General features: G+C 42.4%; 1 protein-coding gene across 1 annotated transcript in view; it reads right to left on the minus strand.

The window, feature by feature from the left end:
• The window catches only part of LOC117220621 (uncharacterized), a 59,477-nt gene extending 55,705 nt beyond the window's left edge, over positions 1–3,772 (minus strand). The window contains exon 1 of the mRNA XM_076519440.1: positions 926–3,772. Within this exon, the coding sequence (XP_076375555.1) occupies positions 926–2,047 (1,122 nt within the window). The 5' untranslated portion in view covers positions 2,048–3,772. The remainder of the gene's footprint in view (positions 1–925) is intronic.
• Between the last annotated feature and the right edge of the window lie 11,127 nt (positions 3,773–14,899).

Below are 14,899 nucleotides of genomic sequence, written 5' to 3' on the forward strand. Positions count from 1 at the left end.
ATATCTATTAATCATTATGATAAACTGAAATTAGTATTGTTAAATTCTTTCGCTAGACTGCGAATCTTTGTGCAAAATCAGAATGTTCCAAGACGATTGTCAAGAACAGAAATAAAATAAAAATAAATTGTTTCGTTTAATCATGACGATAAACTGAAATTAGCGCGACAGCATTGTTAAATTCTTTTCACGCGATCACAATTTTATATTTCAGCTGCGCAACTTGCGTCGTGAATGCATGAGAACCGCAGTCTACTTATCACATCAACGCGCTTATTAAAGTGCTCGAGATACGCCCACTGGCTAGCTTCAGAAGCGACATATTTTTAACTGCCAATTTAAAAGCCACGGCAGTGCACCGATCAAATTGGACAGAAACTTATGAATTATCGCCAGCAATCTGCACACATCTTGAACGTCAATTACTTCAATCTTTAGATAAGTAATCTTTAGTCCTCTGTATAGATATATATATATATATATATATATATATATATATATTCAACCATATTGTATTTAAAAATTAGGATGCACCGAGCATTAGGATGCACATTCTACGCGAATGTTAACCAAGGATCACAAGAATTCTAAAAAATCATTATGTACCTAGGAAAAAACTTTTTTAAAAAATTACCACACCCGGAAACAATTAATCTAACAATGATAATCTAACAATTATCAACACAATCGAATGTACATAGATTCCTCTAATCCTTTTCATTTTAACCCTAGAACTACCGAGCCCTAAGCGCGACTATACATTGTTTTATAACAAGGACAAGCCTGCATTTATTTATACATCCTGCGATTTTTATTAAAATATATGCTCCAATGAAAAAGTTCGCAGAAAAATGTCAAACAAAAACATTATCCACAGCAAATCAGAGACCAGCCATTTTTTGGTAGTTCTAGCAAAAACGATTACCGAGAAGAAATCATTCGACTCACTCAGTATGTCGTACTGCGGCAGCCACTTCTTCACAAGGACATTGTCGAGCTTCTTCGGCAGCTCATCGGCCTCCCACTTCCAGATCACCTTCCTGGGAAAAGAGGCGAGCACGTTCAGCACGACGTTCAGCGTCTCCTCGGGCATGCTGGCCGTCCTGACCATGGACCCGAGATTGAAGTACAAGACGCCATCTTCAGCCTCGTCGAGGAACATCTTGATATCCTTGGGCAGAGGTCTGACCTCCTTCGGGATATGAATGCCGCCGATTTCGACGACGTTCGGAGGGTACGGTTGGGGACCGTGAAGACTATAATGCGTGGACACGAGCATCAAGGACACGTTCCTGCTCATCTCCTCGAGATCGGGGACACCGGGCCCGAAGTTCTTCTCGGCCAGCCTTTGATCCCGCCAGCGGAACAGCGTGTTAGCTGCCGTGCTGACGAACCAGTCCGCCAACACGTTCAACATCCTCTGAGAGAAACTCATCGGTCTTGGCACGGTGGCGAACATGGACGGCTCGTAGGCCAGCTCGCTGGAGAAGCCAAGCTCGTGGAAGACCCAGGGCATCAGATAATGCGTGGAGACCTCGATGACGGGCGCGTCGATGCGATGGAACAGCGCGAAGAAGCAGTGCGTGTTGAAGCTCTCCGTGATCACGAGGTCGAACTTTTGGTTCGATGCGACGAAGTCCTTCGCGAGGGTGTTGTTCAGACCGGACTCGCAGACCTTGGACGCCATGGTGTGCAACGAGTACACGGACTTCAATATCCGGAGGAACGAATGGTCCAAGATTCGCAGGTCGACGACGTTCAGCAGCACGCTCATTCCCTCGGTCAGCAGGCTGATGTCCTTGTAATTCGGCAGGGGCTCCGCGGCGACGTCCTCCTCGGTCCTGGGGAAGTACGAGATCACTGTCACCTCGTGGTCCCGGCGGGCCAGCTCCTCCAGCAGCGGCTTGAACACGTCGAAGTGGCTCTTCCCCAGGTGGCCGAAGACCCCGAGGATCCTCAGCTTCTTCCCGGGATCCGGCTCGCTGCCGGTCGCCGAACAGCAGGCGAGCCAGCACAACAGAACCCATGCAGCTCCAGAAACCGACATCTCCCTGGAGAACCAGCTTCTCGGCGAGAACCGACGAAACTATCGCGATGAAACGTCCGCGAATGAGCCGTCAATCGACATGTCCTACTTCGCCACGAGATTGCTTATCTGCCGCGATGGAATTGCTAATAGCCCGCAAGGAACAAGTTCGAGGTGCTTGCAACGATAAGTCGGTGCAACGATGAGTGATGTCATCGACACTGCGCTCGAATCCGGGAAGCCCTAGGCGGCGACGCTCGTCGGCGATTAGAGCGATCTGCTTGTTGACATTTAGATAGTTCCCCTCTTACCAGCCGGTCTATTATTACGTTCTCGAAGATTCGTTCGAATTATTGACGACGGGCAGCGACGCTGCGAAGATAGCTAGCAACGGATCGCTTGTTCGGAGCATCGAACTTTCCTCGGATCGTTGAAAATTACATTTCGGTGCTTCTATTGTCCGTTTCACTGGCGTAGAAGGCAACGCGTGTTACAGCTAAACGATTGTTTTATTATCTGAATAATTGTGTCGGGCTGACCAGTTGGGGTCGCAGAGGCTCTTCGGGTCAAGCATGGGTGCCCTGTATTCATTGAAAATCGACTATACTTCAGCGACGTCCGTTCTCGGGGTTCACTGGCCGCGCAGCACTGTAAATCCAGATCGGCACTGTGACATCTCCTCGAACTTCAGATTCTCGTCGAACTTCAGATTCTCGGCTAACTCCGGTAACTCGGCTAACTTCCGGTAACTTGGCTAACAAACTCGCGGCGAACTCGCGCTCTTACAACGAGACATTACATCCTCGGAGAAAAAACCTGGCTATGCTCGCCTTCGACGGATCCCAGACGTGCACCTCGTCGGATGGATCTTGTCTTTTGCTCCGACAGTTCGGCGATCTAGCGAACGGCACTGGGCGCGAGTAGGTCGGCCGTGGCGCGTTTACAGCATTGGAAATCGTCCAAGGAGTATCTTCGTGATCGTGCTCGCGGCGCGGCCAGGAATTAACAAGGTCCGAGACGCAGCGTGTGTCCCAACTCGGCGCAAAAGCGTCGGCACAATGGAATGGAAGCTTATTAAGACAGAGAGGGCCAAGTGGCTTCCGTACCTTAACCAGAAACTGGACGGAGCTGGTGCCACACACGACCACCCTCGTACCCCTTTGACTTTGCTCTATTAAATTCGCTCGTCCGGGGTCGGTTAAAGAGCCCTGTTTACCAGACGTTAAATCCCACGTGCGGACGAGGCTGCGGTGCCACGTGTGCAAGAACCGTGCGGCGAAGCGGTCGTTCCACGAAGTTCCCGTGTTTTCTTCGCCGGCGTCGCGAAGAACCGTCTTCCCTCCGCTGAAGAACGAAACGACAAAGCCGCTTGTCCCGTTCCGCGGGATTATTGATGGGAATATGGTTGGTGAATTAGTAACGAGCATCTTTGCGTCGCCGCGAGGCCGCGACGAACGTCGTCGAGCGAAAAGCGCTTTAATTTTTTTGTTAAGATATTCCACGGAGAAGAAGCTTATTAACGATGATATATTTTCTGGGATTGTGAGATCTTCTTGTTTGATATTCGAGGAAATTGAATTATTAGAGTTGGTATTAAGTTATCGTTAAATTACGGTGCCGCGAACGGAGGAACGAAGCTGTTAATTGCGTCAAATGTTGTTATTCGAATGAAGTTATTTCAATTCTGTGCAACCATGCACGAGTGTATATTCAGAGATCCACATTAACGGATTAATATTGATTTCTATTCGAATTTAATTAATCTCTTCAGGGGGGAGCATGAAAAGCAAAAATTACACAGATGCAACATTGTCTCCTATCTTCGTGTATTCAAAGATTAGAACAGCAAACAATTGTCTATAAATGAAACTTACCTCTGCGGAACGGGTAAACGATTGCGTCGCGTGTCGATGACCGGAAAGGGATGGTCCAAGAGATCCTGTAACATCGAAATAATTTAATTAGGAAAATTGGGAAGAGCGAATATTATTTCATTGACGCTTCTGAATATAGTCAATTCTTCCCAATTTTCCTGCCGCTTGCAAACGAAAATGGACAATTTGGGAAGAGCCCGTACGATTATTCGAGCCTTACACCTCGTCTTTATAATTATTCACATAACCGGGAATTATAAAAGTCCTCCCCGAATCGTCCATTTTTGTTTACAAGCCGAAGGAAAATTGGGGCGAATTTACCGTGCTACAAAAATTGTTGCAATTCAGTTCGCTGCGCAATGCTTCGCGATAAAAATGAATTTCAAACTTTTGCCTAGAAAAGTTGTTCTCGTTAAAATGTATCTCAGCTCTCGACGATGTATTTTTAAAATAATTTGTGTGCTCCGTTATTCGTTATCGGCGACCGATTATGGTACGAAGATCGCGTTGCGATCGCGAATCCAAACCCCAAAGACGAATCGCAGAACGAACAATAAACTCGCGTATCTTCGCACGAAATCCGGATCCTTACTCTTTGTATGAATTTTCCATCTTTAATTTCTCATCTGTCGTAGTTTTCTGCTCGCTTTGTTTCTTCGCAAGAGTCGATGGGGCGAAGTAAACACGTTAGGTACAATACGGTCCGTTGAACGTAGTAAATTCACGACTCGCTGAACGGCCTGAAAAACCGCTGGATCGTGATTTCTGCTCTCGGTTGAGCCAATTTTATTTGCAGCCGAACTCAAACGCACCGATGCGTGCGCTAAAAAAAATCTCGAATAAATATTGTTTTTACAGAACGGAATGGCCTAAATGGTAAACACCGCGTCAAATAACAGTAAAACGTCTGTCAACTGCTATTCTCGTTTTTCCTCGTCTGGAATATTTTTTAGTCTAGCCTCGCTGTTTTCGGTTCTCGAACGCAGGAAGCTCTTTCGACAGCCTCGCGGGTGCATAATTTTTCGGCAGCGGTGCAATTTCAGTAATGAGTGAGCGAATTATCGAGCGATTAATTAAATATTTCGATCATCATCAGGAGTCGTGGTAAAAAATAAATTGGTTCACTGATTTTCTATGAAAGCAAATTTAGCTGTCTAGAAGCAACCATCAAATTTCTACAAATAATGTAATAGTGGACTTAATGGACACTATAGGCGATTAATTATATTAATTGATGATCATAATAATAGTAATACTAATAAGTAAATTTGTTCACTAATTTTCTATGAAAGCAAATTTAGCTGTCTAGAAGCAACCGTAAAATTTCTACAAATAATGTAGTAGTGGAATTAATGAACACTAGAGGCGATTAATTGCAGTAATTGTTGATCATAATAATAGTAACACTAATAAATAAATTTGTTCACTAATTTTCTATGAAAGCAAATTTAGCTATCTAGAAGCAACCATCAAATTTCTACAAATAATGTAATAGTGGAATTAATGAACACTAGAGGCGATTAATTGCAGTAATTGTTGATCATAATAATAGTAACACTAATAAGTAAATTTGTTCACTAATTTTCTATGAAAGCAAATTTAGCTGTCTAGAAGCAACCGTAAAATTTCTACAAATAATGTAGTAGTGGAATTAATGAACACTAGAGGCGATTAATTGCAGTAATTGTTGATCATAATAATAGTAACACTAATAAGTAAATTTGTTCACTAATTTTCTATGAAAGCAAATTTAGCTGTCTAGAAGCAACCGTAAAATTTCTACAAATAATGTAATAGTGGAATTAATGAACACTAGAGGCGATTAATTACATTAATTGATGATCATAATAATAGTAACACTAATAAGTTAATTTGTTCACTAATTTTCTACGAAAGGAAGTTTGCAATGATTGCGAAATGGAAGATCTATGATTCATCGTTTTGCTGGCAGGTGTAGAAAATATCATGCTTTCTATTCGCAGTAAGCAAATACACTTTTTAGTTGACTCAATTGACTCATAATTCCTGCATCGCCGCATTTTTTTAAATATTTTGTTTTCCATGACACAACAGCGTTTTCGCTGAACGCTCGTATTTTCAGATGAACTAATATATAATATTTATCCTTGGCAGATAAAATGCAAAAAGAAAACAGATAAACAAAGATAAACGAGGTGCGTTTTGGTATTATCATTGCCGCAAGCAAAAAGTAGTTCATTTTTACATACTTATCGAACATCAATATGACCAAGTGTTCCAGGATACTTCGGGAAACTATAAAACGGCGTATCACATAAAATAAACATAGAAAATAAAAATTGCCTGCATCAACTGTAAAACGTAGAAGGCAATAACAAGATATTCTGTCTTTTTTTTTAATAATTCTAACAAGTTAAAAATAATGTTATATCAGCTTCTTTTAATCTTTTCACTGTTTTAAATCCACGTTTCTGCCATAAGCTTGCATCTCTCTGCACAAATCACAGATTCTATATTTCCATGGAAATCAAAACAAAAATGTCTTTCATGGGCTAAAAGACTCTCGACAGCAAAAATGGAACAGAAATTACGTTCTGTATTTTGGACAATTTGCATATAGCAAAGCAGCACGAGGATCCAACGTTATCCAATTACGAAAGGCAATTATTAAAGCGAACGCTGCCGGCGGACGTGTTGAAATTCGCGCCTGTATGAAATTTACTGTCCAAGCTACCGACAAACCGTGTAAAAATCTTCTTTAGAGATTGCATGTTTAGAAAGGCAGGGCGGCATTGTTTGTGATAGGCCCTCGGCCCACAATTAGCGAATGTCCGCTGGCTGCAGCCTCCTTATGGACTGTTGGATAGCCTCTGTAGTTGGCAGGATGTTCAAGCCCGCACAGTGCTTTCGGCTGGAGTGTTAGTCGGTTTTACGCATTCATTAGCGAGATGTAATTTCAGCCGTTCCGCACAACGGAAATTATGAGTGGCTCGTCACCGTGCCGCGTCCATATATATCGCTGACATCTTTCGCGCTCTACAATTTCCCTATTTCGCGGCCCCGTGGAAAGTCCGACGACGGTCAAAGTGTTTAAATTCGTCTCTGCGTCCGAAGGATTAATTAAGACGCGGCGGATGCAGAAAGCTGTGTGGCCGATAAGCGAGCTGAAAGCAATTTCGGGTTACGCGCGCGATTGGACCGTGGACTTTGATCTGCGGTAATATAAACGTTCATTATTAGTTAACTGCGGATTTTTTTTTGGTTTGCGAGGAAAATGATAACGCGAAGTACAAAATTGGAAGAACGTAGGACGAATAAAAGGACACGCGTTATTTTTAAGTAACTAAAATGATCAAGAGAAGAGACACGTTTCCAGTCGAGCCACGATTTTTGAAATTGCTGAAGACAATTTTTATTTTGCACAGAGTTACGCAGTCTAATTTATTAGATGGCTCTTTACAGCATTTTTTCTTTACGTGATTCATTTGTGAAAGGATTAAGCTATCAGAAATACCGAGTATTTAACTTTAATACCACAAGCTCTTAATGTTACGGTTGAAAAAATTGCACGAATATTAATCGTGTATAATGATCGCAAAAACATTCTCGAGCTGAGTCACTGCATAAATTTCTGTTGTAATAACAGTTATGCCGGAATTTAAAGCCACTAGATAATGAAACACAATATACCTTGAAGCATAGACATTTTTCATAGATTTTTCCTTTACAGACATGTCATTTTTGTGCAAATTCTCATTCTGACACGACGTTCTACCGAAATCGGAATCACTGAAAACTTTTTGCTCCGGCAACCAAAGAATTTCTTATTCTAAAAATTAACCGAATTAACTAACACCAACGCGGCATGATAAAAATCTGCCCATTTGAACAAAAAGTGTTCGCAGTGCGCCAATCGCGAGCGATCCCCGAGCAATTCTCGCGGCGACCGTTTCGAGGTATAAATCTCGTATGGACGAAAAGAAATTCACGGTGATACAGTCGGAGGGCAACGGAACGTTCAAGAACAAGATGGAGTAGGATCTCCTCGGGCAATTCCTTTCCGTTTGACAGGAGAATTTACAGGAGCGGGCGAGTGTGTCGCAACAAACAACTGTAACGACGGGCAACGAGTGGGAAGTGGATCCGCTTGCGAAACACACGGAGGGCCGTGGTTTCGATCTGGCTCTCGTATTTATGAAGTCCCAGGACCGAAGAAGCCCCGCGCCATAAATTCCCCCCCGTCGAAATCTCTTAATCCGGAGAGCACCCATCCCGGCTGGCCGATAACGAATCCAGCAAATCAAAATAAACGATACCGGCTCGCGAATATCCGTCTAGGATCGGCCTCGCTTCGAAATTGATGCCTCCCGGTCTGTCCGTTCTCCAAAACGCGATAAACCTCTCTTCCAGTCTCCTCCCCCCGTCGCTCCCGCCCCCGGAGGGTCCTGCGCTGGCCGGTCGTCATTTGCAAGGGTCCAAGAATGGAGAAAATTGCGGCCTCTCGAACGGACGGGCGCAGTCGGAGAGACCTAGGTAATTGGCTGAACTCCATCGTTCCTAGCTCTTCCACTTTTTCCCTTCTTCTTCTTCTTCTTCTTCTTCTTCCTCTTCTTCTTCTTCCTTTTTTTCTTCTTCCTCTTTTTCTCCTTCCTCTTTTTCTTCTTCTTCTTCTTCGTCCTGCGTTCTCCTCGTCGTCTCCTTTGCCAGCGACTCTGTGACCCCTTCCTTCTCCGGGGCGCACAGAAAAAGAGGAATCTTACTTTCTTTCAGTTACTCCGCGCCGCGAGCAACAGTCTACAGCACCGCCTCGCCAAAGTATTTGGATACTTAGGTTCGCAACATCTCTGCCGAAGAACACCGCCGCGATACCTTTTAATTACCACCCGCCGACATCTCGCTAATGACTAGTCCGCGGATCTTTATGCAGATTCGCATTCTTGTACGGCGTTTCGCGGAAATTCTGGCCAGAGAAGAGGTTGCATTCGTCAACCGGATGATTACCGGTTGCAAGGAGATGATGAAAATGTTGTCGGAAACCGCGTTGATTTAATCGTTTAATTGTAATAAACGCGGAAAGATTCGCCGTCTGAAGGATGACATAGAAGATGACCGCGTTTTAGAGGTTTAAATGAATTGATGGAGATCGTTATTGCGACTGAGAGCGAATTGTTAATCATGGCAACGAAAGGTCCTATTATATAGAAATGAAGTTTTTAGCGAGTGTGTAAATTATCTGGAAGTAGCAAATGCATTTTTTAAATTTTCACGCTCGGATAAGAAAGTGAGAAAAAAGCAAGAGTTTCTCATGTTTTTCTTTGTTCCAAGTAATGACGAAATTGGAAGAAAAGTATCTTGGTCATTGCACGGTGAACTAGTTCCTCTAACATTTACAACAAAATTGGTTTAGACCAGATTTAACCCTTCGTTAACTTATTTAACCCTGACTCGAAGCCATTTCAACTGTAAAAATCTAAAATAATCTTTCCGACTTATAATATTTCTGTTTTATACGACAAAGTGCATTTTACGCACATGAAATTGAGTCTTGCGAATCATATGACAATTTCAACAATTTTTCGGATCTACATTTTGTCGATATGAAAGTTATCTCGCAACATGATATGACAATTTCAGCCTAAGAGTCGCCACTCGACTGCAAATCAATGAAAAATGTACTGTTTTAAAATGTGTGTAAAATTTCGTTCCTTACTCTACATGGTGTCCCAAAATTATTGTTCAAGCAGAAAATGGGGGATTCCTGAGGTCATTTGAAGCAACTTTTTCCTTAACGAAAATGCAATCCGCGGCTTCGTTTACGAGTTATCAACCAAAAAACACTGACCAATGAGAGACGATCTCAGCTGACGCGAGACAGCGGAACCAATGAGCGGTAGTGGGCTTCGTCCACTCGCTCGTGGGCTCCGCCTCGCGCCAGCAAATCTCGCCTCTCATTGGTCAGCGTTTATCGCTGATAACTCGTAAACGAAGCCGCGGATTGCATTTTCGCTAAGGAAAAAGTTGCTCGAAATGACCTCAGGAACCTCTCATTTCCCGCTTGCGCAGTAATTTTGAGACAACCCTATGCACATATTAGAAGGATAAAATCAAACAATAAACATTTTCGTATCGTGGTAGCATCGCCGAAGTCGACGGTATCCGCCGGTACCCGCTGCATCGTCCCGCGTGCAAAACGATTCGTATCCGCGTAATCGACGATGCACGACTCTCGGCGTGCATGACCCGCTGCACCGAATCGCATCGGATCGCATCGCATCGGCCGGCTGTCGTTTCATAATGCACGCGCCGATTGAGCCGATATGCCCGCGCTTTCTATTGACTTTTAATTTAAAAACGCGATCAGCCAGACCCGATCCAGCGGATTTGATCAGCACTCGTTGCTAACTACTGTTTATCAAACACTAACCGAACTGTTCGGCCGAATGCCTAATATAATTGGAGATCCGAATCGAAAGCACGCTATAACGAGACCATCATCCTCTCCCCGGCGCGTTCTGTACTCCAGGGGAACAAAAAATACTGGCAGAGAGGAGAGAGAGAGAGAGAGAGAGAGGCCACGGGATGAGGATCGGGTGCCTCGATAAAGTGCATTGTATCGGCGCACTTACCCTCCGCAAACGTAACACCGATCGATCGCCGATATTTCATCGGAGACTGTACCAACGGGACGCAAGCTTTTCTGTTTAAATGTTTTCCGGTGCGTCCGGGTGCGGGTGCGGGTGCGGGTGCGGCCTGATCCCCGTTTACGTTCGGACACCTTTCGAGATAGATCAACTGCTTGAAAACTGCGCCAGGAGTATTTGAGGTTGTGCGAGAAGCTAAGAGGATTAGTTTGCTGGACGATGTTCGAGAGGAAGTTTGGAGATGCTGCAGTTGGCCGATTTATCGTGGAGAAAGTAGTACATGCTCCGCGGATTTAACGGTGGAACTGTCGGGCCCTAAACGCGACCAATTTATATTGTTTTAGAAAAATGCCGGGAATGGATTTAGTTCAAGTTCGTGCGATTTTGATTGTAATATATATTTGAATAACGAGTATTCAACATTTTGTAGTGGTAGAAATATTAGGAATATTTGTATACTATAGAATAAATAAAGATATACTCTAGAAATATTTTACCCTTGAAATATTAGAAATATATTTTTATACTATAGAATAAATAAATATATATACTATAGAAATATTTTATTCTAGAATTATATTGCTCTGGAAATATTAGAAATATATATTTTTATACTATAGAATAAATAAAAATATCTTCTAGAAATATTTTATCCTTAAAATATATTACCCTGAAAATATTAGAAATATTTGTATACTGTAGAATAAATGTAAATATACTATAGAAATATTTTATTCTAGAATTATATTTTATTCTATAATTATAATTATATTATTTTTATATTGTAGAATAAATGAAAATATATCACAGAAATATTTTCACCTTATAATATATTAGCCTGAAAATATTAGAAATATTTTTATACTATAGAACAAATAAAAATATACTATAGAAATATTTTACCCTTCAAATATATTACCTAGGAAATATTATCAATATTTTTATACTGTAGAATAAATGAAAATATACCATAGAAATATTTTACTTTTGAAATATGTGCTACCCCGGAAATATTAGAAATATCTTCATACTATAGAATAAATATAAATGTATCATAGAAATATTTCATCCGAGAAATTATTTTTGCGATATCAAGAACCGTGAAAGAGAAAATCAAGAACCAATCGTTTCCACCGCGATTTGATAGTTCGAGTGTCAATCTAAAATCGTATATTATACTCTCCGCTACGACGACGCGTACAAATACCGTGATAAAGCTGTATCGTCTAACTAATCCATTTTATCTCTCGCATCGACGGCAGCGTCTAAAAATTCAATATGAACGCATCGAACGAAATTCAGTCGACGAAAACACGATATGTACCGCGCGAAACTATCTCCGTTTTGCTATTCACGACCGTTTCCCGGTGCGCGTAAAAGTTCAGCAGTTCATTTTTCATTAAAAATATCCGAGTCGATCGGCGAAAATACGGAAACTGTTTCGCGGCTATACTAAAATATAGAAATCGATCGGCGACACGTCTGGAAAAAATGATGAATAAGGAACAGGATTCCATCGCAGCGCCGATATTTCTTTTCGATTCGCAACAGTCGGGGTCCGCCAATTTCTCTCTCCCTCTCTCTCCGCTCTTCCGGCGTTATTAACGTTTCTATCGAATCACCCGCAGATTTAAAGCATCCCCCGATTGAAAATAGAGTATCACCGGAATGCGGATGGAATCGTCGAAACAAAAGACTCTTGGCCTCTTTCATCTGTATTATCGTTATACCGAAGGGTTAATCCTGTTTATGAGCAAGTGAGCGAAGAAATAAATTAATTTAATAGAGCATGTTAATTAAATTAAATTCGCGCGTAGTACTTTAGGTATTGATATATTTTGATCATTTATTTAACGAGCTCCATTTGTTTTCAATTCACTTCTATTGAAACATACGAAATCAAAATGTAAATACGAATTTTTAATTGAAATGAAGGATTTAAAGGGAAATTAAATAAGAATAGATAAAAATTAAATAACAATTATTCGAGAATAAATAAAAATTAGATAAAAATAAATAAAACTTGAATAGAAATAAATAGAAATTAAATAAAAGTTGTGAAGTTAAATAGAAATTTATTTTCACTCGTAACAAATTTAATAAGTTGAAAATAATCTGACAGCGTCGTTAAATTTATCACCTTTAATTATTGACTTGTTTTCCTTCTACTCACTTTTTTCTCCAATTTTGTAACAGAAAGAGTTGGCCCCGTTAATGCATTGAAATAAATAAATAAACTACTTCCATCCCCAAGTAATGAACTTGAAAATTCGAGGAATCTGTTTCATACACGTTCGAGTAATCCGAAAGTTTTCGTCTCGATAATTCATCTTCGAGTACGTCGAAATCTCACGACTCGCATTCGTTCGAACAATTCGTCGATTTCGGGCGGCTCGAGAAACTCGAACGCTTGAAATCCAAGTATGTACTCGCACGCCCTCGGCACCTAATTACAAGGCTCGCGTGTTCACCGGATGACATTAAAATGCGCAATAAAGTCCTGCCGACGTTTATTTAACCCCTGGCCCTCCCCCGCGACCAGCCCCTCCTCCTCTTCGCTGTGTTACACGTTTAATAAAAACTCGCGTTTCGCGCGGGATCAACGTATTCCGCGACGACCGTTGCCAAGATTGCGTGCAATTTTCGCCGGAATGCGTCTTACTGAAATTACACGACGTTTCATGCATACGTTATTGTAATGCCTAATAAAACGCGCGATACCGCGTCCCCGACGCGGACGGTTTCGGCGTCGCGCTGCAATTTTTCGCGAAATATCGCCGCGGCTCACGTAATTTCCGTCGATGGGCCGCATCTGTGCGTCCCGCGCCCTTCGGAATAATAAATTGCACAGCTCCGTGCCAGAAGCGACGCGCTCGCCTTCTTCGAGCCGCGTCTCGCCAGCCTAAACGAGACGTCATCGAAATCGCGCGCGCGCGCGCGGCATGATTTTAATTGCTGCTGTTCAGAAGACCGTCTTCGATATTCTAACGAAGGTAGGAACGAACGTTTCCGCGGCTCAAGTGCCGAACATCCAACTCCAAAAATGCCCCGCAATGCCGTTACGTTAATGAAACCGAGACTAGGAAGTTACGCGCGTCGTAGCAAGCGTTAGCTTAACCCTTTCGCATTCCGGAAGTCCTAGTAATATTCGGTTTGCTCGATATATTATGATAAAAATGTTTTCATCGCGTATAATAAATCGATTCATTCACGGAATAAATTAAATTCCGAGATAAATTGAATGACGAAAAATAAATTGAATGACGAAATAAATTGAATGACGAAATAAACTAAATTAAGAAATAAATGAAATGATGACATAAACTGAATTCCGTAGTAAATTAAATTCTGAAATAAACTGAACGATGAAATAAACTAAATTAAGAAATAAATCAAATCATGAAGTAAACCAAAATTATGAAATCAAATAAATGATGAAATGATAAAATTGTTGCCCCGTAGATGAACGTAAATATTATATTTACAGGATAGTGTTGCTGTGTAAAAAGATCGCCGGGAGCGATCGAAAGCGTGGCCAGCTTTATTTATTTGTGACTATTGTCTGTGGTCCGAGGATTGATGTGAACGTCGTTTCGACGTCGGACGATGGCTGAAACCGTCGGTTCCAGATCGGACAGGCAGTTCTCAAAGCGGAGAAAAGAGGAGCGAAGGCCGGCGGCGGCCCTGAATGATTAAAAGGATCCCACATCCTAGGCGGTTCCGAATCGTTCGGCATTCAGCACGCATCGATTCCGCGGCATGATCAAAGTGGACATGGATTAAATTTTTGAATGGACAGGGTGTCCCATGGCCAGGGGAGGAGGGGAGGGCGGCGGTGGAACGCGGTGAATTCGTTTCGTCGCGCGAAATAATTCCACGTCGGAGGAATTTCTCCAACGGTGGCCAACGTGGAAGACACCCCGGAACGGGAAGAATCCCTCAAAGTGCATTAAAGTTTGCAGTTTCCGGGAGATGCGAGCACGGACAGGGAGCGACAAAAAAAAGAAAGAGAAGCTTCGCTAAATAAATAGACACCGCAGCGGCCGGACAAAATTAACTGGCTGCTATCCGGGCCGCCGCCGCGCCGTCGGGCGGATTATTTGCCGCAGCGCCGCGGCATTTTTTCCGCGTAATACACATGGCATAAAAGAAAAGGTATTTAGGGAACTGTTTGCGCAATTAATCCGATTAAACGGCCGGCCGGACGGCGGCAGGATTCTATACAAGAATTATCGTGCCCTTTGCTCAAAATTCAAGCGCTCGCGTTTTTCGCGTTCGCGGACAAATAGCATGGGTTTTTATCTTCGTTCTCGCGAAAGGACGAATTATTTTTACGTGTATCGTTGAGGAAAATCGTTGGAACAACTTCTACGACTAGC

This window comes from Megalopta genalis, chromosome 2 (assembly GCF_051020955.1).
Source record: "Megalopta genalis isolate 19385.01 chromosome 2, iyMegGena1_principal, whole genome shotgun sequence".
NCBI classification, from domain to species: domain Eukaryota; kingdom Metazoa; phylum Arthropoda; class Insecta; order Hymenoptera; family Halictidae; genus Megalopta; species Megalopta genalis.